The 24,842-nt window shown below is 38.8% G+C and overlaps 2 protein-coding genes across 12 annotated transcripts in view; one reads left to right on the top strand and one right to left on the bottom strand.

Annotated features, from left to right (window-relative positions):
- ZC3H14 (zinc finger CCCH-type containing 14) overlaps positions 1–19,213 on the top strand; it is a 42,401-nt gene extending 23,188 nt beyond the window's left edge. Inside the window, exons 10-17 of one of the 4 annotated variants that reach the window (XM_014784474.2) lie at positions 5,576–5,650; positions 10,897–11,056; positions 11,816–12,048; positions 15,661–15,781; positions 16,898–17,034; positions 17,339–17,427; positions 18,258–18,364; positions 18,936–19,213. In XM_014784474.2, coding sequence (XP_014639960.1) covers positions 5,576–5,650; positions 10,897–11,056; positions 11,816–12,048; positions 15,661–15,781; positions 16,898–17,034; positions 17,339–17,427; positions 18,258–18,364; positions 18,936–18,942 — 929 coding nt within the window. In that variant the 3' untranslated portion in view covers positions 18,943–19,213. Of the gene's footprint in view, positions 1–5,575; positions 5,651–10,896; positions 11,057–11,815; positions 12,049–15,660; positions 15,782–16,897; positions 17,035–17,335; positions 17,428–18,257; positions 18,365–18,935 lie in introns of all 4 variants that reach the window. The other 3 variants (XM_004426436.3, XM_014784477.2, XM_014784476.2) reach the window with 3 other exon arrangements.
- A 1,461-nt stretch (positions 19,214–20,674) lies between these two features.
- The window catches only part of EML5 (EMAP like 5), a 159,792-nt gene continuing 155,624 nt past the window's right edge, over positions 20,675–24,842 (bottom strand). For 6 of the 8 annotated variants that reach the window (XM_087448076.1, XM_087448080.1, XM_087448075.1 and 3 more), the window contains 2 exons: positions 24,508–24,661; positions 23,433–23,984 (listed from right to left, as the gene is read on the bottom strand). In XM_087448076.1, coding sequence (XP_087304202.1) covers positions 23,823–23,984; positions 24,508–24,661 — 316 coding nt within the window. In that variant the 3' untranslated portion in view covers positions 23,433–23,822. Of the gene's footprint in view, positions 23,376–23,432; positions 23,985–24,507; positions 24,662–24,842 lie in introns of those variants that run through there. The other 2 variants (XM_014784479.2, XM_087448081.1) reach the window with 2 other exon arrangements.

The following is a 24,842-nucleotide window of genomic DNA, read 5'->3' as shown; positions in this document are numbered from 1 at the left end:
ATTCATCCATATATTTTCTGTTTTCCAGTGGTTGAACTCTCATTTGCTATCATCTCCTCCTTAACCCCCATCTCTAAACCAGTGATCTCCATATTTCTGACCATACAATTTTTTGTATGCTAAAGTCATTTTCAGTGTGTACACTCAATATATGTATTTTATTTACATATACACAGGCTATTATTGATATGTATGTTAGAATGTGCAAAAATAGAACTCTAAGGAGGATGGCGATATAAATATTTCTAATATAATAGAATTTCCAATATTCTTACCCCTCAGTGGCTAATCTTAGAAACCCAATTTGGAATCCACTGCTGTATGTTGTTAAGGATTTGTGCCCTTTTTAAACTCTGTACTTCATTTTTATGGACTCTCCGGAAGGAGAGGCTATAAATGCATATATTCAGTCTATCACATTGGACTGGAAGCACTGTGAAAGAGTCTTAGTAAAGAGGAGTTGTTATATTCAGAGAAAATAAGGAAAAACCCCACTTCGTTCTGCCCACTGCCTTCCTCAGAGGTAAGCACGGCACTTAACGACAGTTAGGTATATGACTGTAGTCTTCTGGGCTTTTTTTTCATGTGTATGTACCCATGCATTCTTTCTTTATAAAGGAGAATTATATGTATATTTATATGCACAAGCATACATGCATATATAAAATAGGAATTAGACTGCATGAATTTCTCTTGATATGTTTTGTTCCACTTAATGTATCATGGAGAAAAGTATAATAACATAGTGTTTATGATTATGGGAGCCAGACTACTTAGGTGTTAATCCAGGTTCTGCCACTTACAGGCTGACCTTAACCTTTCCATGCTCTAGTTGCCTTAAAATATGTAAAATTCCTCTGCTAATGGATCTTTACATTGGAATTTATGGAAGGATCTTTGCTTATTTTGCATTCTGAAGTTGGGCTGAGTATGATGGATGACAACAGGAAGCCTCAAATGGGCTCTTTTTTTTTTTTTTTTTTTTTTAAAGATTTTATTTATTTTATTTTTCCCCCCAAAGCCCCAGTGGATAGTTGTGTGTCGTAGCTGCACATCCTTCTAGTTGCTGCATGTGGGACTCGGCCTCAGGATGAACGGAGAAGTGGTGCCTCGATGCGCACCCGGGATCCGAACCCGGGCCACCAGCATTGCAGCGCGCGCACTTAACCACCAAGCCACAGGGCCGGCCCCGCAAATGGGCTCTTTTTAGGCACCTTGTTTCTTTGAGATGCATGCTCCTGCTCCGCTTTCCTGCTTTTCTGATTGAAGTTGTGTTTGCTGCCCTCTAGTGAGCCAACTGGTTTGCAAGTGGCGCTTGGCTGAGGATGTGCTGCTCTTCCTAATGTTTATTAAAGATGTCATCTGTCAGCTAGCGCTCTTAAAAAATTCTGTGTGAATCCAAAGCTGTGTAAATTTTGAAAATTATTTTCTATCTAAAGATTTTGAAGAATTAAATTAATTTACAGATACAGTGGAGAAATGAATAAAGATTCTTATTATGTAAATTTTAGCACTTTATTCTCTTTTTGTGAGGGACATCTATTTAGCTGGGAAATCAAAGACTACAGTTCTTTTTAAGAATTGTTCTTTTGGAGAGCCTGTGGGGAGCTGTGTCCACCATCTTGCATCCTTATATTTTGCACAACTTATTTGGCAAGTAAACCAAAGTAAAAATGCCTTTTTTCAAACTAAAGCCATGGAAAGACATTCCGTGTTCATGGATTGAAAGACTTTAATATTGTTAAGATGGCAGTACTCCCCAAATTGATGTATGAATTCATGTCAATCTCTGTTAAAAATCTCTGCTGGCTTTTTTGCAGAAATTGGCAAGCTGACCCTAAAATTTGTGTGGAAATGAAAAGAACGTAGAAAAGCCAAAACTATTGAAAAATAATAAAGTTGGAGGACTTAGATTTCTCTGTTAGAAAATTTACTGCAGGGCTACAGTAATCAAGACTGGCACTGGCATAAAGGTCTACACATAGACCAATGGAATGAAATTGAAAGTCCAGAAATGAGCCATTACATTTATGGTCAGTTGATTGTCTACAAGGATGCCAAGGCAATTCAGCAGGGAAGGAATAGTCTTTTCAACAAATGGTGCTGGACAGCTGGATATCCACAGGCAAAAGAATGAAGTTGGACCCATATCTTATACCATATATAGAAATTAACTCAAAATGAATCAAAACCCTAAATGTAAGAGCTAAAATTATAAAACTCTTAGGAGAAAAAAATAGATATAAATCTAAATGAGCTTGGATTAGGCCGTAGTTTCTTAGATAATGGCACCAAAAGTGCAAGCAACCAAAGAAAAAACAGATAAATTGGACTTCAACAAAGTGAACAACTCTTGTGTTTCAAAGGATACTATCAAGAAAATGAAAAAACCCACAGAATGGGAGAAAATCATATTTCTAATAATGGTCCAGTATCAAACCAAGGCCACGTCCTCATTTCCCCTATCTTTAAATTCCCATCATATCCGTATCATATTAGTGCAGTTGAGTTCTGTTATTACCACATATATTTTGAAAGAGATTTGTCTGTGATCATGGGTCCAGTTACCTTCCCTGCCCTCTCCCTACATAGGAAATGCCAAATACTCTCTTATACTATTTTCAAGGGGAAATGAAATTCAAGATAGTAGATAAAACAATTTAAAAACAATCTGATGCTTGAAAATTACGGTTTAATAGTTGAAGGGGCAAAAATACATTAAATTCACATCATATTCAGGTATAAAGTACTTAATGTCATTGTATTGCTTAATTTATGCTTCAGACCTTCAGCCAGTACTGCTTGTCGTATGAGGTAAATAATAGAAAATTCTTTGTGTGTCACGTGCCTGCTTTCAGCCAATCAGAAGCCAGAATTTTTTGGTCTGTAATAATAGGGTTTATTTTATTTGGAAAGGAGCTGTAAGTAGAACTTACAGGAAGCACGGAGCTACGTATTAGGGCTTCTTAGTGGTAGCAAAGAGAACATTGGTCTTGTTTGTTTAGCATTTTCAAATTTACTTTGAGTTCTGACTCGAGAAATGTACAACCCTGTCTTTTCAATTGTATGGTTTTAAAATGTTATTTACTCCTAATACTTCCTAAAGTAACAGCCTTAATCATTGCTTTTACTTTTGGTGAAGCAATTTAATGGGCTGTGAAGGAAAAATTACTAAATATTAAGAGGGAGAGAAAATTTTATGAAAATGTCTTCAAGGTTTCCATCACCATCTTTACCGATTTTCTTGTCACCTGGGCCGGTTGACTTAGGCTCTGTAACAAGTCCCTCTTGTTCACTGAATGAGCTAGACAATATTTCCCATCTTTTAAGGAAAATATCAACTGATATCAATGAAATTAAGGGAATGAAAGCAGCAATTTTGACAGTGGAAGCAAGTCTTTTTGATCTAAATGTTAGAGTGTCACAGAATGAAGCAAAAATTTCATCTTTGGAGGGTAAAATGAATGAATATTCAGCATCAACATCTGAATGCAACAGACAGTTTGCAGATCTTCAAGAGGAAGTAGATTTTGAATCACAGTCAAGGACTACTGATGTAAAAATAATTGGCTTCCTTAGAAACATTGAGAAAGGTAAATGCTTAGTATGTAATGTCTTCTGTGTACTCATGCATGGATCTGTATCTTTTCGTGTAACTTGACTGTAGTTCTCATACGAAAGCAGCATGTCACAAAGAGCTTGAGTTTTTCATGGACCTTTAATGACAAAATCAGACTCGACAGGATTTAACTTGCCTAGAACTTATCAGAATTTCATCCTCTCTAGCATATCTCTCTAAAATGATGTTTTGAAAAGATAGATGAGCATAGAGAGATGAAGCAAAACTTGAAATGTGAGAAAATGGTCCTCTTCCATGTATCTGTCTCGTGAAATTATTTTAAAATGTATAATTCTTTCATTGTTCACTGTTTACGTTAAAAGAGATCTGTTGTGGGGCAGGCCCAGTGGCGAAGCGGTTAAGTGCACACACTCCGCTCTGGTGGCCTGGGGTTCTGATCCCGGTCGCACACTGACACACCACTAGTCAGGCCATGCTGTGGCGGCGTCCCATATAAAGTGGAGGAAGATGAGCACAGATGTTAGCCCAGTGCCAGTCTTGATCAGCAAGAAGAGAAGGATTGGCAACAGACGTTAGCTCAGTGCTAATCTTCCTCACCAAAAAAAAAAAGATCTCTTGTAGTATTTGAATTGGAAGAGCATTCTTCCTGTAACCTCATGTGTCAGTTTCCTAAGCTGTCCTACGGGAATACAACTTGACCAAATAAAATTTTGGCCAAAAGCTGATAAAATTTTGAGTTGATAGCTTTTAAAATTTAAAAACCCCTTTAAATGGGTCCTGGTAGTTGGTGAGTGATTGCAAACTTACGTGTTTGCACTGAGTGAGCAAAGGCTGTCCTTGTGAAACCACCAGTAATAACAGCATGCAAGCATCTTATTATTTTAGTATTAGAACCCTATCAATCACGTCTTTTTGTACACTGTCCTGTAACACTTTTGTTTTAAATCAGCAGGTGAGTACCTAATACCTGCTAAGCACTGGGTGGAGAGGTTTGAAGAAGTGTGACATCCTCCTATCCCTCGAAGAGCTTACCATCAAATTGAAGACAGAGAAAATAATTCTGTGTCATTGGTTTGCTTTGTTTTGCAGTGTGATTGTGAGGAAATTATGAACCTGTTTAAGAAGTAATAAATACTCTAGCTGAGCATTTTTTCTTACAGGAGATCCAGATGATTATTTTCATGCTTTGCTGATGTAGGACCTGGACTGCAAGCTCTGAGTGTCATTCTTACTTGTTCATTGTTCTCTTTGTATCCATCGAAACTCAGTTTGTCTTTTGGGAATTCTATGACCAGATAACTCCAGAGTGTTTTGTTTTGCATTTCCAGGGGTGGGCGAGTGAGTGGTAATGGTGAGAGCCCAGGTGATGGAGGGAGATGCTTTTCATGTTGGTCTTGCCGTTGGCTTCTCCCATGGCACTAGCTCTGAGTACATGCAGCACCTCCAACCTGGTTTTTCCACCCTTTACCTTCATCCCCAGGCTTTAATTCCAGTCCAGAAAAAATGGCTTCTAGACAGGGAAAACCAGGAATGTTCTGCATTGCCGTTTTTTGGGTTAGCCCGAAGTACAGGTTTTTGTCTTACATACCTTTGGTCTGTAAATACTATTAAATTGTATTGTTGAATCTTTAAATTACTTTTATTTATTTATTTATTTATTTTTTTAAAGATTTTATTTATTTATTTTTTCCCCCCAAAGCCCCAGTAGATAGTTGTATGTCATAGCTGCACATCCTTCTAGTTGCTGTATGTGGGATGCCGCCTCAGCATGGCCGGAGAAGCGGTGCGTCGGTGCGCAACCGGGACCCGAACCTGGGCCGCCAGCAGCGGAGTGCGCTCACCTAACCGCTAAGCCATGGGGCCGGCCCCTAAATTACTTTTAAAACTTTCATTTAAGAACCCAGAAAGACTATTTTGAGCTTAATTTCTAGGAAACACACAAGCTGGTATTGTTTGTTTTTTAAACTTAGTGAAGTTTTAAAATTTATGTTCTAGGAACGCAACAGAGGCAGTTGTTATCCCGACTGCAGATTGACCCAGTAGTGGCGGAAACTCTGCAGATCAGTCAAGGTTGGTAATAATCTTAAATTTTCATTGTAATCTAGCATGTTTTAGTTGCTATTTCCATTCCTTACACCTCATTTAATGTATCTTGTATCTCTAAGATCCTGCCCTAAGATGCCATATTTAGATCTGTGAAAATATTTTAGGGCCGGGAGACAAGACTGCATTTTTTTCATGTTATATGGTGTTTGTGTTTTTTGCTTCATTTAAAAACTTTCTTCCTTTGATGCCATTTCACCCAGATCCCTGGAGTCTGTTGGCTGCTCACTCCCTTGCTCTAGGGACGACTTGAGTCTCTACCCTACCGTCCTCTCTACCGAACTTGCACCATTGCCCTAGCTGCTTTAGTGTCCTCTGGCCTGTTCAACCTTATCCTCACTTGCATTTCACTTTAGAATCTCATGGCCAGGGCCGTACCGAGAACTTGTCATTCTTAGAGCTGCTGTAACTTGTTTACCTGTCTCCCCTACCCCCAGCACACACAGACACACATACCAGGGGCTACTTCACTTCAGGACTGGGGCTAGTGCCTTGTTTATCTCTGTGTTCTCAGTGCCCAGCCCCTGCCAGATGCATGTTCAATGCTGATAAACATCTGTTGAATAAATGAAGAGAGCCATTGGATACCTGCAATCTTTTTTTTTTTTTTTTTTTGTGAGGAGATCAGCCCTGTGCTAACATCTGCCAATCCTCCTCTTTTTTTGCTGAGGAAGACTGGCCCTGGGCTAACATCCATGCCCATCCTCCTCCACCCTATATGGGATGCCGCCACAGCATGGCTCACCAAGCAGTGCGTCGGTGCACGCCCGGATCCGAACCGGTGAACCCCGGGCCGCTGCAGCGGAGCGCGTGCACTTAACCACTTGTGCCACCGTTCGGTCCCCATACCTGCAATCTTAAATTCAGAAAATCTTATTTTCTCCTGCTTCCTTCTGTTCCCCCTAAACCTGCCTGTTGTTGGAAGCTATGGTCCCTTGACCCCTCCCTGTCAGCTCCTAACTGAATTTTCTTTCCCCCCTTGGTCAGATCTACACAGTCAGCAACTGTATTCCTTGACCCTTCCCTGCCCTTCTGTCTCACAAAGATGTGCTTGTCCTTTCCAAGGGTTACCTTCTACCCAGATGCCAGATCTTACCCAGTCGATGACCATTCTAGTATCACCACACTCCTGTAGCTTCAGTCTCTGTCTCTCTTCTGGCTTTTCCCTTCTGCCTATAAAAGTGTTTAGATATTTTCCATCCTTGATTTTGCCCTCTCATCTCTCAGCATTCCATCCTGCTTTCTACATAAGAGTATTTTCTTTCAAAATGTTTGGCAGCTGAGGTCTGTGTGTGTTGTATCCACTTCATCAGCCCTTGCACATTCTTTTTGTTTCCTTCAGTTTTTGTTTTTATCCATGGTACACATACAGTTTGAAGCATCAAGTAGTTCTGAATGATTACATCCTTTGCTTACTTCCTATCCTGTTTTTTATTTCTGAGAGCCCTTTTGTTTCTGCATATTCCTTTTATTTTTTTAACATACTGATTTTGTTTCATGTATGCAATACTTTCTTTTATGTCTCTGAGGATATTAAACGTAGTTTTGGACACTTTCTTCCCCTCGCTCTTTGGTCTTGTTTTCTCCTAATTGTTTTGATTGCTGTCTTTCGTGACAGGTTTTCCTCAGATGTCTAGGGATCCTTTGTTGTCTTATATTTAAGAGTGGCGCATTTAAAGAACTGATTGGTGTTCTGGGTTCATTAGTTGGGAGGTGGCACAGGGGGCTTTTGACTTCACATTTGAATGTAGATCCTGCAGTGGAGGGTGATTTTTCTTGCCTGTCTAGTTTGGAGGCACTCTGAAGTCAGTGTCTCTAGGCCTTTCCTCTTAGGCTGGTCAGCTTCTTCAGAGAACAATCTTTTAGGTAATGGGTTGGCTGCCAGGGTTCTGGGAGCTAAGCGGGGAAGGGGGCTGGAGGAGGCACGTCACCCTTAGTTACTATGTAATGTTCACTTCACATCCCTCCCCCGTTTCAGAATGGGACTTCTTTCAGCATGGCGGGCAGCACCCCGTCCAGAGCCCTTCTGCTTTTCCTCTTTCAAGAGTCTAAAGCTCCACTTTTCTCTAGGGGAGAAAATGGTCGGAGGTTATTAGGAAATCTAGCTGGTTTTTAAAATTTTAGTAATATTAAAAAAAACAGTATAGTCGTATACAGTTAGTGTATTTTGTTGTAGCTCTTTTCCATCAGAGACCGTGATGCGTCATCTCTAGGCCTGTCCAACAATGATCATCGGGAAAGCACATCTCCAGTTATTCCAGATATCTTCAGTATAGAGGTGGGGGAATAGATGTGTTTCTGATCAGGATCAGAAACAAAGGAAACAGCTGAGGAGGAACTAACTGCTTCTGAAGTGGACACTTGAACAACCTGTTTTGCCCTCTGTTCTCCCTCACCCCTTCCCAAGGTCCCCTGTGCTGTTGATTTCTCAGCCTTTGGAGAATCTTGGGATCCACATTGGATTGCTTCATTATTGGCTTAAGACTCAGCTTTTGAAGATCTACTAAGTTAGTTTTCCACTTTCAAAATGTGGTTGTCTCCCTTTTTACAGTTATTTTCTTTGTGAGTTTATTTCTTTATTATTAACTCTTTATTGACCTTTTCGTGGGGTTTCAGGAGGAAACAGAATGAGTGGGTTCAGCCTGTGGTCTTTACCCAGATGGTGTCTAACTCTCCCATCTGTCTGCTTCTGCTTGACCCAGGCCGCTAATGTTAATCGTGCAGAGGTGGCCAGTGACTTGTGTGGACTGTGAAGCTCTGTTTTCAGTGCACACTTTTCGAACTTCTGTGGTATGTGACACTTGCATTCCTGTGTTTTCTTCAATCTGTGATCCTTTGGCTTGCAGGACTTCACTCACTATTCTTCTGATTCCTTTTCATTCTCCTTTATCAACTCCTCTTCTCTTTTACTGCCCCTTAAAATGTTAACTTTACCCCATGTCCTGCCCTCTCAGCATTGTTTTCATCTCTTCTATATTTTCCCAAGATGCAAACTAGTAGAACTGCTTTGCCTCACAAAGTGTAGGGTGGTGAGAAGGAGTGTAGCGGCCCTTGGACTCAATTCTGGATTCTACCTGTGGGAGCCCTGAGAGCTCAATGAATCTTTGAGGAACTTAGAGGTGCAAACTGGTCATCTGTAACATGGGAGGAAAATCTGCCTCTTAGGCTCCCTGTGAGGATTCAGTAAGAAGACAGCAGCACTGAATATGTGCAATTTATTAAACATTCTTATTTCACTTTCAGTTTCGACTCTGCCTCTCTTATTTCTCTCCCTGTCCTCTTGGTCAAATCTGAATTTTCGACTTCTTCCTAAACATCTGAGAACCCCACAGAAGACTTCAAACTAAGTAAATCCAAAACTGACATTTGTCTTTGCCCCCTTTTAAATCTGCTTTCTCCTGTCCTCTATTTCCTGAGTCAAGTTTCTCCTCCTGCTCTCACTTCTTCCACGTCTGTCTTTACTGTCTCCACTGCCTTTGTGGGGTCGGGGTGGGGGACAGGTATGCCTCCTTCCTCGGATGGTAGTTGAAAATGCAACTGCTGGGAAGTACTAGTGCTGATGGGAGTGTGGAGTTTGTCTTCTCTTCCCCTCGCGTGTGTCAGAATAGGACAAAGGGTGAGAATCTTGTCATTCAGAGCCTCACCATTTCTCCTGGGCCAGAGCCTCTTAGCAGATGTAGGACTCTCATCCATTCTTAACACCGTCTGTTTTTCTAAAAACCAATTTGATCATGTCACTTCTCTACTTAGAAACTCTTGATTACTTTTTTTTTTTTTTTTTGTGAGGACTAGCCCTGAGCTAACATCTGATGCCAACTCTCCCCCCACCCCGCTTTTTTTTTCTTGAGGAAGATGGGCCCTGGGCTAACATCCGTGCCCATCTTCCTCTACTTTATATGGGACGCCGCCACAGCATGGCTTAAGAAGTGGTGCGTCGGTGCGCGCCCAGGATCCGAACCTGCAATCCCCGGGCCGCCGAAGCGGAGCGTGCCCACTTAACTGCTTGCGCCACTGGGCCGCCTGCTACTTATTACTTCTATACCACAATCCAGACTCGCTGACACACGCGAGATCCTTTATGCCTCAGCCTTCCTTGCCACTCACCTCCTCAGCACCCCCCACACACACCCCTCCAGCCACACCATATTTCTCACCGGCTCTCAAATTCCTTGTGCCCTACCTTTCTCCATGCAGTTTCCTCTGCCTGAAATGCTCTGTGTATTCACCAACTCTGTCTCCCTCCTAGTTTATTCCTGCTTATTCCTTTAATACCTGCTTCAAATGTTCATTCTCTGTAAGCTTTTCCTTGATTCCTCAGCTGGAGTAGTTGCTTTGTATTCTCCCAACACCTTGTTCATATCCCCTTAGGATCACCTTTTGGGGCCTGCTGTTCTCAAATTGTGTCTACATCTATTTTTCTATTTTTTCTTCTTTGTGTGCTTAGCATAGTCTCTCAGGTGTTCAGTTTGTTCAATGAATGAATAGCCTGCGAATTTTGGTCTCTGTTATTTGCCTGTTAAAGTGCAACTCATAAGCTTTAGTAAGTTTACTGCATATTGATAGGTTAACCATCTCCATTCTGGGCTCCAGGTCTTGGTATATTTTATAAAGTAGTCGGGCTTAAGAAGCATATTGTAGACGATGTGAGCTGTGGTTATTTGCATTGAAGGTCAGTGTTTTCCTTGCTGTATTTTTTTAAATGCCCATTCATCTTAAAATTCCCTCTCAAAGTATTCTATCTACAGCCAGGTAGAAATTGTGCCAGTTGAATTCTTTTCATTAGAATGTGTTCTTCACTGTAAGTGGTACTATGCAAAATGAACATAACTGACTTTAGAAAGATTTTTAAAGAATCTTTGTATCATAATTCTAGGGAGCATTAGGACTCTGTATTCTCTGTGTTTTTAGAAAATATTATTGTACTTTAAGTTTATATTAATATCTCATTAGATGCCTCACGTAAGAACTTTTCTGTACTGTAGGCAGGGAGCGTTCATTAGAATCCTTTGGTATGTGCCATATGAGGAAAGGAATACTTCTTTGAAAAGATGTTTGGCATAGAATTGCACCCCATTCCTGAGTAGAACCATTGTGATTTTCCTTTGAAAATAATTTCAAATATATAAGAGATTGACATTCTTCTCACATGTGTGATGTTGGGAATGCAAAGTATATTCAAAAGTAAACATTTGTGGCCAATTTTTTTGGCTCAGATTACTATGACATGGAATCCATGGTCCATGCAGACACAAGATCATTTATTCTGAAGAAGCCAAAGCTGTCTGAGGAAATAGTAGTGGCACCAAACCAGGAGTCGGGGATGAAGACTGCAGATACCCTTCGGGTACTTTCAGGACACCTTATGCAGACACGGTAGATGGTTTCTTTTTCTTGTGTAGCTGATTTGTTTTGATTAGATAGTGCAGGTTAACCATTAGATCCCAGCTTCCCTCCTCCCCTTCCTGGCCCCCAGTGTAGACTGCTTTTATTGATTCACTAGTTAGGTGATGGTATAATAAGCCAAATTCAGTTTTCAAAAATTCGAGTTCATCTTTCTTGTTCAGAAATCCATTATTTTACAGATAAGTCAGTGTATGATTTAGCTTTGTTAATAAGATTCTTTTCTTTATGCACATCCAGGAAATGAAATTTAAAAAGTCAGGTGATCAAAATCATGAAATCTCTCCGGACAGAGTTAGCACATTGGGTTGGGGTGATTCTTCCCATAGAAAATGGATTAAATTGTCCTATAAAGGAACGAACATACAAATAATAAAATTAGCGTAAGTATAGAACTGCTGGCTATTGTGTTCTGAGCGTAGATGCTGGTTTTTCAGTTTATTTCCATGTGACCCTACAAGGATCACCTGGACGATGGGGGTCCGGGTTGAGGGGAGATTGTCCTTAGTGCAGCCTGGAGAGTCACTGGTGATGATGCTGTGGTGATTGGCTGTAGCCTTGTGTGTTAGCAGGAATCCACTAATGCTGTACCTGGAAGTCCTACCAAGTCTTTTTTTACTGAAGAAACCGCAGAGCAAGTAAGGGAGTGATAGTTCTGCTGCAGAGCACTAGGAGGCTCAGCTTTTTGTGTTTGTTTCCCTAATTCTATGGTGTTTTCTATCTGTCTGGCAGAGATCTTGTACAACCAGATAAACCTGCAAGTCCCAAGTTTATAGTGACGCTGGATGGTGTCCCCAGCCCCCCAGGATACATGTCAGATCAAGAGGAGGACATGTGCTTTGAAGGAATGAAACCTGTAAACCAAACTGCAGCCTCAAACAAGGGACTCAGAGGTCTCCTCCACCCACAGCAGTTGCACTTGATGAGCAGGCAGCTTGATGACCCAAATGGTAGCTTTTCAAACGGTGTGTTGAGAGCGCAGATTTTCCCTTTTCAGGGTTCTGTCATTGTGAAGGAATTTCCTTTGACATGTGTCTCTACCTTGAATGAATATTGGTTGGAGGCCTTGCTTTTATTTATAATTCAGTAGTGGCCTTTTTTGTTCTTTCAGACAAAATGACCAGTTAAATTTGAGACTATTTTTTCTGTCTGTGTTTCGTATGTGGGCTGTTATTCCAGTGTTAAAATGGGATTCAGCCAAGGAAGCCGAGAAATACCTCTTAATTATGCTTGTTAAAGGGTAAACCATCATTCTTGATGCCTTGTTTACCTTTCTTTTTTTAGAAAAACTATACTTGTTACTTTTCCTTTCTACCAGCAATAATCTCTCTTGTAATTAACCTGACAGAAAAATGAATTTTGATTTTGATGCTATTTCTACCTCAGTGAAATTCTCTTGAAAGGAGTTTCTCACCTAATCTGTCAAAATACTTCTTGACAGTCGAAAAAAGACGTTATGTTTAAATTAATTAATTCTTTTTATAATTTTATTTATTTATTTATTTTTCCCCCAAAGCCCCAGTAGATAGTTGTATGTCATAGCTGCACATCCTTCTAGTTGCTGTATGTGGGACGCGGCCCCAGCGCCGGTGCACGCCTGGGACCCGAACCCGGGCCGCCAGCAGTGGAGCGTGTGCACTTAACCACTAAGCCACGGGGCCGGCCCTAAATTAATTAATTCTGAAGGGTTAAGTGTTCAGTAGAAATCAGAGGAATTCAGTTCCTATATCGGCCTGCTTTTAGGCAGAGGAACCTTTCCCATTACTGCTGCTTCTCTCGCTGCATGCCAGTGGCAAGTGCACCACTGGTCGTTTTCATTAGTGATAGAGAATGATAATCATGCTCTTCATACCTTCTAAAATTTTTAGAGACACCTTCATTGGCAGGGGAGACAATTAGTGATTCTTAAAAATGAAACAATATCAAAGAAAAAACAGTAATGGGGTTTTGAAAAATTTCCAGAGTAATCCTCTTCTTGGCAGAGATAGGAGAATATGTTAAATACCTTTTTTAGTCACTAAAAATACATTAGCCTTTAGAGGGAGATGATGAGTGAGTGAAGAGAGATCACTGTTATCTTGAACGGAATGCTTTTTCTGCTGGTCAGTTATGTAATGTCGTGGATTTGATTGGTAGAGAGAGTTGAAAATCTGACCCTGTTGGAAAGAACAAAAATTTTAAAATGGTAACAAAGGTGGTAATAACTGCAGTAGTCAGGCAGGGCAGATTTCTTGACCCTGTGTATTTTATCTAAAATAAGAGAAAATTCTGGTGTTTTTACTACTTTGGTTTTCAGTTTGGTAGCTTAACTTTTGGTATGTTAAGGTCTAGTTTTGTTAAATGTCATCATCCACCTTGGGCTTTATTGGCATGTATGTCATAGCCATGACACTCTAAACAACATGTTAGTAAAAATTCTCGCCTGGGTTAAACAAGCTGTGACCATTTATGGAGACAACTGTGACAGGTGGTGAGCTTCCTTTACCATTGCTTTGATGTGAGACTCGCAGTGTTTCTGCTGCTCAAGCATGAAGCTTTGTAGTAGTTAGAATGTAAGTGAGGCCAGAGGGACTCTTGAATAACAGTCACAGAGAGCCTCTGGTCTCTTTTGCTTTCCCCCTGCAAGCAGGGGGTTTGAAACTTTGTAATTGCTTTTGGTGACTTTTTGTCCACTGTTTTAAGGATGCTACCAACAGTAGCCTCCATTTTAAGCCACCCCCAGTGGCCATTATATGGCAACATAGATTTTATAGCTTGCAATAAAAAGTGACTTTGCCTCTTAAACAGGAAAAGTTTTAATAGCTTATGAAGTAAATGTTAGAGAAAACCAAAGTCGTGACCTTTGTGTATATGACTTAACACGTCCATCAGAAAGATGAAGTTTCCTTGTAAAATATTCAGCTTCTTTAATATTGCGCGTGAGTATCTAGCTACCTTACTCCATTTTCCAGCCAGTCTGCCCTTGGGTATTCTGTTCTTTCATTTGGCCTGGGTTCTCATATATATATATATATATATATATATATATATATATATATATATATATATATATATATATATATATAGTCTAAAGTATGTTTTTTAGGAGGAGAAGACACATTTTCTTTACAGGGATGACATGAACACCATTTAAAGTTGGAGAAAACTGCTCCTTCCAGCCCTACCAGATTTTATTTGAGACTAAGGATGCTTTTATATCTTGGAGATAAATAATGACTCTTACTATTTTTAAAGTAGCATGGAAAGTTTACATATCAGGCACAGTCATAATAGCTCTTTGATGATGCTCCTGGGCTTCAGGACTGGATTGTTCTATAATGAGACTGAGATTGGGTCACTGGAACATAAGTACTCAGACACTAGCTGCTTGCATTGTTAGCTTTTGACTGGTTGCCTATTTTGCGTTCTCGTTTCCATTTAATCATAAAACTCTAAGGAAGACATTATTTTCTCTTTGTATAGATAAAGAAACTGAAGTTCAGAGATGTTAGATAACACTTGCCCAAAGTGTCTAGCTCAGCTAGTAAGTTACACAGCCAAATTTGAATGGCCAGGCATCAGGCAAGAGGACTAGAGGGATGTGGTTGAAGTGAGAGTGCTTTCATTAACGTGAATACGAACCATGATATGCACCAGCCATGATGCTATTTTTTATTGGCTAGTGTGTCTTGGGCCAGAAGTTGGCAGCTCATTATGGCCTTCAGGTATAATTTTATTTGGTTTATTCTGTGTTTCAAATTTGAATTAGTTGTTACATATTTAAAATTTAGATGTTATATGAAAAGATTTTTGGCTTTCTGAATCAGGAGACAACCTAGCAACACAGGTCCCACTTTCCCATGTCATAGTAACTGACATTGTAATTGGACACAACTTAGTGAGTGGAGTGGCAGTGAGCCCTGGGAATGGGGCACGTGCTTGCTCTCTGGTTAGCTCTTCCTCACCTCCGTTTGTTTCTTCCACACCGAGACTTTCTGCCATTGATCATCTTACACCCAGCCAAGCTCACTCTGTTGGGTGATCTGCCGGGCCCTGTAGGTAATGACATTTGTGACCCATTTCAGGCTCAAGTCTTTTCCTCGCTTTGTAGACGCTGATGTGAGTTTATCACCTGGATGTAGAAAACTGCGTATCTCTGAGCAAGTGGGAACGCTTTTGTCTTTGGACCACTCATAATCTTACCTGAGTATGAGAATGAGTTCACATTCTTTATCACCTTGTGTTTTCAGTTTCCATTTCATTTCATTGGCTCCTTTCTTGACATTCTTCTCTCCCTTTTATATTTAATTCAGCTCTGAAATAATTTTGAGAATTGGATTTTTTTAATGAGATCTTTGGCTCTAGTTGCAGCATCACTGTCCACTTTACTTTTCGCAGTGAGAATGTGCTTCCTGGGACTCTTACAGGATTCTGTGTTATCAGTGTTAATCAGATTATTTGGACTCATTTATCTTGTATGACTGTAGACATAGAAGAATGTAAGATTTTAAGACTGGTTTTGAGGGAAATTTATGAAGGTGCCATGTACTGAATTGATTATAATTAATGAGATACTTTTCATTCCTTTCCCTTTGTAGCTGAGATGAGTGAGCTGAGTGTGGCACAGAAACCAGAAAAACTGTTGGAGCGCTGCAAGTACTGGCCTGCCTGTAAAAATGGGGACGAGTGTGCTTACCATCATCCTGTTTCACCTTGCAAGTGAGTAGCAGTAAACAGATTCTGGTTTTCAGGTTAATTTCTATTTGTTAAAGCTTATTTTGTTTTTTCTTTTCTATGGACAAGTTTGAGTTTTGTAACTAAATGCAGTGACACTTCCATGGCCCTCCACAGAAGAGCGTATTGTGTATGTGTGTGTGTGTTGGGGGCTGGGGAGATGGGAGGGGGCTTCTTTGTGTCTCATATCTATGAGATGCTGACATTTCTGGGTTTCCTTGAGGATTCTGTACATTTAAGGAGATAGGTATATGATAACTGCCCCAGTTTGTATGCATTGTGTTCATACATACATAGATTTTAAGGCATTGGGGAAAAAGTTATAGGTAATAAGACATTTTGGACTTGGGTATAATTTTTCCTTATTAGCTGGCTGGTTCAATGGAATGAGCTTTGAGGATGGCTTTTAGAATTTTTTTTGATCTTATAGGTGGAATCTCTCCATGTTTTAACTTCTTCGAGGAAATGTTGATGTGAGAATAATATGGATGTAGCTATAGGGAGACTGTGGGGTGAGTCTCTTGGTTGTAGCAGGGTGCCTTGCACGCATATTATATTCACTGTATTGAGTTTACTTCATAGAATATTGCAAACATAGACCTTAATTACAGAATGAGTGGTGTTATCATCACAACAAACCCTTCTATCTTTCATGGTGGGTTGGCTCGAGTTGAAAATCTGTTATTACCCCAGGCTTTGGAATAGACAGTTGTGTCCTATTTTGATATCTGGCCTCATTTAAACATGGAGTTTCCTGGAGGCCAGCCCAGTGGCGTAGGAAAGTTTGCGTGCTCCGCTTCAGCAGCCCAGGGTTCATGGGTTCAGATCCCGATCCTGGGCATGGACCTACACACCGCTCATCAAGCCATGCTGTGGCAGCGTCCCACATACAAAAAGAAAAATGGAGGAAGATTGGCACAGATGTTAGCTCAGGGGCAATCTCCCTCACCAAAAAAATAAATAAATAAAAACAGAGTTTTCTTTTTTCTGTTACTTCTGTATTTCTCAAAATAGTGATAGAGTATAAGGAGCCTCTCTACAAAAAACTAATAATATAATGAGAAGATTAAATGTGAATAATAAACGCTTTTTTCGTTTCAGAGCCTTCCCCAATTGTAAATTTGCTGAAAAATGTTTGTTTGTTCATCCAAATTGTAAATATGATGCAAAATGTACTAAACCAGATTGTCCCTTCACTCATATGAGTAGAAGAATTCCAGTACTGCCTCCAAAACCAGGTTAGTGACTGTACACTATTAGATTTGGGTAAAAAATGGAGAATGACATTTTGTGACTATAAACTGAGTTAAAAAGGAATAGTTTTAGAAATCATTGTGCCACAATCAGTTAATCTAACCAGGTTTTAAAGAGTAAATGTGCCCATCCTATAGTATTCTGAAGTATTTTTTCTTGACTAATGACTATATAAACTTCCTTATTGTATTTTAATTTAAAAATGGTTCCCATAAAAACATCAGACTGCATTAAAAATTATTTTGCCAAATAAATTTGATCAGTTTTTGTCCTTATTTTTGTCAGCAGTTACAACACCAGCACCACCTTCTAGTAGTCAGCTCTGCCGTTACTTCCCTGCTTGTAAGAAAATGGAATGTCCTTTCTATCATCCAAAAGTAAGAACTTTCATTTTCCCAAAATGAATTTAGTAATAACTTCTCAGTTCTGAGACCTGGAAGATCACTAGCAAATTCAGTGTATTCTCTTTTTTTTTCCAGTTTAACTTTTTTGTTAGAGTTAAGTTTATGCTCTTTAAGACCTTCAAGTTACTCTTAGTTGTCTTAACTAAGCCCCTGTCTGGCCCCTTAGGCCAAGTAATCTGGAACTATTTGATGTTAGTATCCTACGCTCTTAGGAGAATGAAGCTCACCTTTGCTAGTCAGTTTCCATTCTTCTCTGCCCCTAAGCATGTGGGTGGGTTTTTTTCCCCCCTTCTCATGCCAGAACTGAGATGATGAAATCCAGTAGTACTGCTTAATGCCATCCAAACTTGTACCGTTGGTTTTAACTGTGTACTAAAGATTGGTTGATGTATCTCCAGCTGTTTACCTGCTCAGAGTGAATGATCTCCTCTCTAAAATAGCAGCCTGAAGACCATAGGAAAGGCCTTCACTTCCTATGACTGCAGTTGGCCATAGATGAGGGTGCTCAGTGAAGAACGTAAGGGGTGCTGGGTCAGATGTGCAGGGTGATTATTATGTTGATAAGAAGCAGCTTGTATTATTTTATGCTAAGGTTCCTTTTGAAATTTAACTTGCTATTATTCTTTGGCTAGGATTTTGTGTCTTAGGTGGTGGTTTGTTTTTCACGGCTTCAATAGTAGTAAAATCAACGTTACAGTCCGTATTTCTTGCTCCGTTAACGTTAGAATGAGCTGGTTACTGTCATCTCACGTTGCTGTGTGTTTGTTGTGTATTAGCTTTGAAACTCTGTTCTCTCTCTTTAGCACTGTAGATTTAACACTCAGTGTACAAGACCTGACTGCACATTTTATCATCCCACCATTACTGTACCACCACGACATGCCTTGAAGTGGATTCGACCTCAAACCAGGTAAAGATTAAAATTAGTTTTTCTAATGTCATTTCAAATACTTTTCTAATATGTAAGCGTCTTAAATTTATAAGCACACAAACTTGGGAGAAACTATCACTTTGATTCTTCTCTGCTGTTTAATTATACATGAGTCCTTTGGAAAAACAATTTACTACGTAAACCTAGTTGTGTTTCATCCAGCTATTGCTTATTTACCTAGATCATCTCCAAATCAGATTTTTCTTTTTTAACTTCTGAACATATACTATGTGAACATATACTAAGGCCTTCAAGAATTATACTGCTTACAAATATCACATCAGTTTTCTTAGACATTAGTAATTGTAAAACATTGAAAGGAAGTTTCAGCATATTTTAGTTCAGCCTATCAATTTAATTATATATGTTGTCATTATATTTTATGTACCTTATATTTTTTAAAAGAATAATTCAATTATATGATATTTATACTGTAGTCTGTAGAACAAGTATTTGTTGTCTGAAAATACTCAACTTCTTAGCGAGGTATATGGTATATATATGGGTGCAAAGCAGTTGGTTAAAAAAAATTTTGGTTTTGTTTCTTCAGTGAATGACACCCAGTCCTTCCTGGCAGAAGATCATGGGGTTTGAAAGTTTCCATCTACTGATGAAAGATACTCTACAGAACTTGTCAAATCTTTGAAACTTGGAATATATTGCTTTCACAATATGAAGTTTATTGCCTATTTGAAGTGTTTAATTTTTCAAGTTTGTAAGTTTATTAAGTGGTTTTAACATTGGGTGTTTTTTGTTGTTTGTTTTGACTATGAAAAGACAGTTTAAGGAAAAGCTAAATTCTATTAAAACATTTGAGGTGTGTTTGTACACAGCTGTTTCAAGTATCAGCATTTACAATGTGGTGATATCATTGTCCGTACTGATAATCCAGTGTGGGGTTACAGTGTTGCTGTGTGTATAGAGATGTAGTGAGGGGAGTGTCCTTAGTCCAAATATTGGATTGCTGCTTTCAGTGTTCCCAAGGATTGCATAATAATGTTCATAATCCACTGTGAAAACAGGAGTGGCCAAAGATGCTGAGGCTACTTAGTCATTCAGTCCCACTTTTTAATTTTAGGTGAATTTAGTTTGAAAAGCATGATACTAGAGGCTTCTTGGGTTAAGTGGTGCTTTGCTACAAGGTTCCCAAATAGCTAATCCCTCACCTTTTGGGAAAGGATGAGTGAGATGGGCATGTAGGGTGAAAAGTTGGAATGGCAAGGGCAAAAAATATGAACAATTCCTTAAAATGCTTTCATTTACTATTAACATATGCTTTTTAAAGAAATATTTTGGGGAACTACATGATCACAAAATTATACAAAATTTTTTACAAGTATATACATAAGGTATCAGAAAACAGACTTTACACTCACAAGATTATAGCTATACATATATATTCTCACATTCTGAAAAAACATTCTCAGAAACAACTCCACAGAAAATATAATTACTGAAGATAATTTTTTAAATGTAAAAATTAGATTTTAAGTAGTATATTTTAAATGACAGACTATATAATTACAGAGATCAGATGGGTAAACTGCAAAATAGGACTAAACTTTTGGACTACTGAATTAAAATACAGAGTTTTGTGTGTATGGTTTTTAAAATTGTTAAGGCAAGAAGTGTCAAATGCTTTAGAATTAAATAACAAACTGATCACTGATTTTAAAGACTTGATGTATAGTAGTTTCTTAAAAAGTAAAGCTTAAAGTTGGTTAGAAAAGAATGAATTAATGCAAAAGGGATAATAAAGACTTAGACATTCTCAGGACCAAATTAAACTAATTATAAAAAAAAAAGTTCATTGACTTGCTTAGTAATATACCCAAGGGATAATAAAACCACGTTTGTAAAAGTCCATGTTTAAGAGCGTAAAACCAGCAATCTGTTGTCTTGTGGCCACTGCTTTTCCATTGAGAGAAGAAAGAATTAACCAGTTATTAAACCATTTTGTAAGTTGCACTTTGCTGTGCTGATTCCAAAGTAAAGGCTTGAAACAACAGAAGAGGGGAGACACACACAAGAGCATAAAGCTGTCACATAGGTAGGCTTGGGGGACATGAGAATTCCACTTCATTCTAAGAAGTTTACTCCATTGAATATAAGGCATTTGTTCATTCTAGTGTTACTTACTAGATAGAGACGCTTAACATCTCTGTAGAAGGAATTTAAATTGTCTTTTCAGAAATTTAAACAGACTTTTAGTATCATTTATAAATGGTACATACTTGCATTCTCATAATTCCACTATAAAGAACATAAATGGGAAACGGGCTTAAGTGGTTTAGTTCAGCCAGACAAGGAAGTAACATGCTGAAATCAGATTGTTTTTTGCTATTTAATAGATACTGCCTGGAAACACATTTTAAGAGTTTAATCTTATCTGTCAGTTGCTGTGGTTTATGGGCAAGCTAAGGTTGACTCTCAAACATCTGTTGGATAATTTGGTCTAAAATCAACCACCATCAAAAAAGATCAAAGAAAAGGAAGGGAATGAGTGTGAATAGTGCCATGCAGTGAGTGGCACCAGAGTGCACAGTGTGCTTTGGCATGCATTTATATACAGAAACGGGACTAAATGTGCCAGGAGAAGTTTCAGGTTACAAATTCATGAGCTTAAATACTGCACACAAAAATAATTCTCTGGGGGGGCTGGCCCCATGGCTTAGCAGTTAAGTGCGTGCGCTCTGCTGCTGGCAGCCCGGGTTCGGATCCCGGGCGTGCACCGACGCACCGCTTCTCTGGCCATGCTGAGGCCGAGTCCCACATACAGCAACTAGAAGGATGTGCAACTATGACATACAACTATCTACTGGGGCTTTGGAGAGAAAAAAAAAAAAAAAGGAGGAGGATTGGCAATAGATGTTAGCTCAGAGCCGGTCTTTCTCAGCAAAAAGAGGAGGATTAGCATGGATGTTAGCTCAGGGCTGATCTTCCTCACAAAAAAAACAAAAAACAAAAAACTCTGGGTTAAAAAAATAAACACAGGGCAGAATACATGGCCTATCACGGTTATTCACCTTCCCTTAGTTGGTGGCTGGTACAAGCAGGGTGGTCATGGGAGGAGTACTTAAAATCAACATGACTTTTAGTTGTGAAACTGACAACAGTGATTAATGCTATCTCATCAGGTTGGCCACTTGGAGGAACAAAAATGCGATGGAAGCAGTTTTATCCTGTATAGTTTACTTGCTTAAGCTTATAGTTAGGGTTTCTACTGTAATAGAAATGCAATTTCTCTTTAGCCAAAAGCTGGCAAACTTGACTCAGAAGGAAAATTTGAAACTGCAACAGGCTGAAAGAAATGGAGGCAGAGGGTGGTTCAGGGGAATTTTTTTCCTTTAGTTTACTGATTACCCACTTATAATATAAATGAATAGAAATTTAATATTAGTATAGTCTAAAACTTGGCTTAATTTAGGGGAATCCATTGATGTGAATAATGAAAGAATATGATCTTATGTTTCAAGCTTCTTAACAAATACCTTAATCAGTCCTTCAGACACAGCTGTTCAGAGCTTTAAAACTGACCAGGTTCAATCACTGGTTAGGCTTTCTGCGATGTAATTCAGCCATTTCTGTTTTTAGTATTTACAAGGTATTAGATATAGAAAACTGAGACTTCCAGAAACCTGAAGGTGTCTATTATGCTACAAAGATAATTAACACGTTAAAATAAAAATAGGACCAATAGAGCATCTTAAACTTCTTCACACTTAGAAAAATATATTTTTAAATAGCAATCTACATAAGTTTCAGTCTTCAGGAAACTACAGATAGGCCGAACCACAAATTCCTGATGGCAAGTACTGGTCTTTGGCAGCATTTAAAGTGAACAGAAATAAAGATCTAAGAGATCAGCCCCAATCTACCAAAAAGGAATTTTAAAAGACAAGTTGCACAAGTGGAACTGTGTTCATTCCTTTTGGAAGTCAGCCTATGGGTTGGCATACATCTAACTAAACAAATTTTTCCAATAGAAAAAATGCTATAAAAATTTTATTTTAAGTTACTAAATTGTATAACTTTGTAAATGTGAACGCTTTAGTTTACACGTTAAATGTTTCTATTAGACTACATCTTTAAATATTCAATATTCTCTCCCAATTAAATACTATTGCTATCTAAAACCTTAAAAAACTGTACACCACTGGAAATGATTGTTCCTCATACTACTTTTTCATTAATGAAGCTATAATCATATTTTAATTTTTCAATTACAGAGATGACTTCTGAACATATGACTGTGACAGCTCAAAAATGAAAATGTAGCAGTCACATACTACTAACTTTGGATCTGTTCCTGAATTTAAAACTGCCGAGAGAGAAATGTCCTTTATAGAAAGGGCTTTATTAATGCTTAAGAAGCATTATATTCTCCAGTAAAGCTTGTACGTTTCCTTAAGGAAAATAATGTTTGCCTTCTGAAAACTGATCCTTTAGGGTGATGGTGTGTTTCTTTTCCTTTTGTAAACACAAGGATAAAATACTTCATTAAGCCATGAACCTTGAAAATAAAATATAAATTCTAAAAGAAACAAAGTTTTGCTAAAAAGATGAAAACTATCCAAGTTGGGTTTTTAAGGTTTTGGTTTGCCTTTTGAGGAGTGCTGTCCCCTACACCTCCCAGCAGGTCTGCCAAGTTTGCACACTCCCCAAAAGTAGGGGGTTAGCTTTCACCATCAAGTATTTATTCAGTCCTTCCTTGAAGTGTAAGTATCTGGCAGTGTATGGATTATGGACAGTTATCCAGTGCATATAGCAAATATTTTGAACTTATCAATCTTCTACTATTTTGATGATTTCTGGGCATTTATCTCTGTTACAAGCTTAAGTTAGCACCACGTGACCATGCAGGGTTTGGTTCTGGGTTTTTTTTTCCTCTTCTGTAATTCTGGTTTCTCAAGGCTGTTAATTTATATAGAGTCTTCTCAGCATTCATATCTTTCAGTGAAGCATATGTACACATTTCCAGACAAATAAACTGCAATCAGAGAAAATATTGCAGTGAGTTCATTATATTCTAGATTTTCAGAACAGTTTAATGTTTTTCAGTTGAGCTTTACAAATCATGCATGTATAAAATTTTTCCTCATTAACTCCTTTTATTATGTATTTACATAATATGTGACTCCAAGGAGCCATCTACTTATGCTACTTTATTATATTGACTACCTGAGTCCATAAACTGAAGCTGCAGAAAAAGTGATATTAAATCTCTTAGTAACTAGTAAAAGATAGTCTGCTCTTCTTGGGCTGAGAAAGTAACCAACCTGGGCCGGCCCCGTGGCTTAGAGGTTAAGTGAGCGCGCTCCGCTGCTGGGGGCCCGGGTTCGGATCCCGGGCGTGCACCGACGCACCGCTTCTCCGGCCATGCTGAGGCCGCGTCCCACATACAGCAACTAGAAGGATGTGCAACTGTGACATACAACTATCTACTGGGGCTTTGGGGGAAAAATAAATAAATAAATAAATTATAGAAAGTAACCAACCTGCAGTCATCACCTCCAGCACTAATAACATGTCGATCACCACTGGTAAATCGAATATTTGTCACATGGGGTGAATGACCCAAGAACCTTTTGTGCTTCGCCTAAAAAACAATGAAAAACAGCTGAGAGTGTGTGATGCACACAAAAGTCAAAGGTTCCTATCAGGAACCATAATCTCCATCAAAAAGGCTATGGAGAGAGTAAGCAGTGAGGACCACAGCCAGTGATTAAATGCTTTTCCAGAGTTAGTAATGGAGCTGCACTTAACACAAACCAGGTTATTTGGGCAGTCAGATGTCTCCAGGTACTCTGACTGCCTCTGAGGAAAAGCATTTGAAACTTGCTAACAGGTTAAAATTTCCATGCAAGGCCAATCACAGCTTTATTCTGGTAAGTTTGCAAGTATGGTGTTAACTTGGGGGCAGGGGGAGATAATTTCTAACAGCTTTTATTTCAGAGGAATGGATTTAGGAAGTTCAGAAAAAATTTTAGGAACACAAAGTATTTTCAAATCAGGAGACAATAACATTTTAGCTATTACATTATGTGGGAAAGAGTACTAATGATCAGATGTATAAATTGGGAGTAAAATTATATAAAATAGTAAATCAAACACAAACTTACAAATTTTTCAGGACACGGGAAGTCAAATAACTTAACCATGCCAAAGTCATCTCCTGTTACAAGGCTGATTCCTGAATGAGATACGCAGGCACAGTTAACATCGGCTCGCTCAGCATGCCTGGACCAGATTCCCATAACTTCATCTCCTAGAATACTAGAAAGAAAGAGTGAAAGAAAATCCACCAGAGCAAACACAGATGGGTTTACCATACTAAAAAAAGAGTTTCTTAGTAATTAATCTCAAGTATCTAATTATGATATTTAAAGTACAGAAAGTAAATTATGATAAGGCAAAGTTATCTAGAGGCCCAAATTTCACCTGGGATGTTAATCCT

The sequence above is a fragment of the Ceratotherium simum genome, chromosome 24 (assembly GCF_057802395.1).
Source record: "Ceratotherium simum simum isolate JZ-2026a chromosome 24, ASM5780239v1, whole genome shotgun sequence".
NCBI classification, from domain to species: domain Eukaryota; kingdom Metazoa; phylum Chordata; class Mammalia; order Perissodactyla; family Rhinocerotidae; genus Ceratotherium; species Ceratotherium simum.
This window is presented reverse-complemented; position numbering and strand designations above follow the sequence as displayed.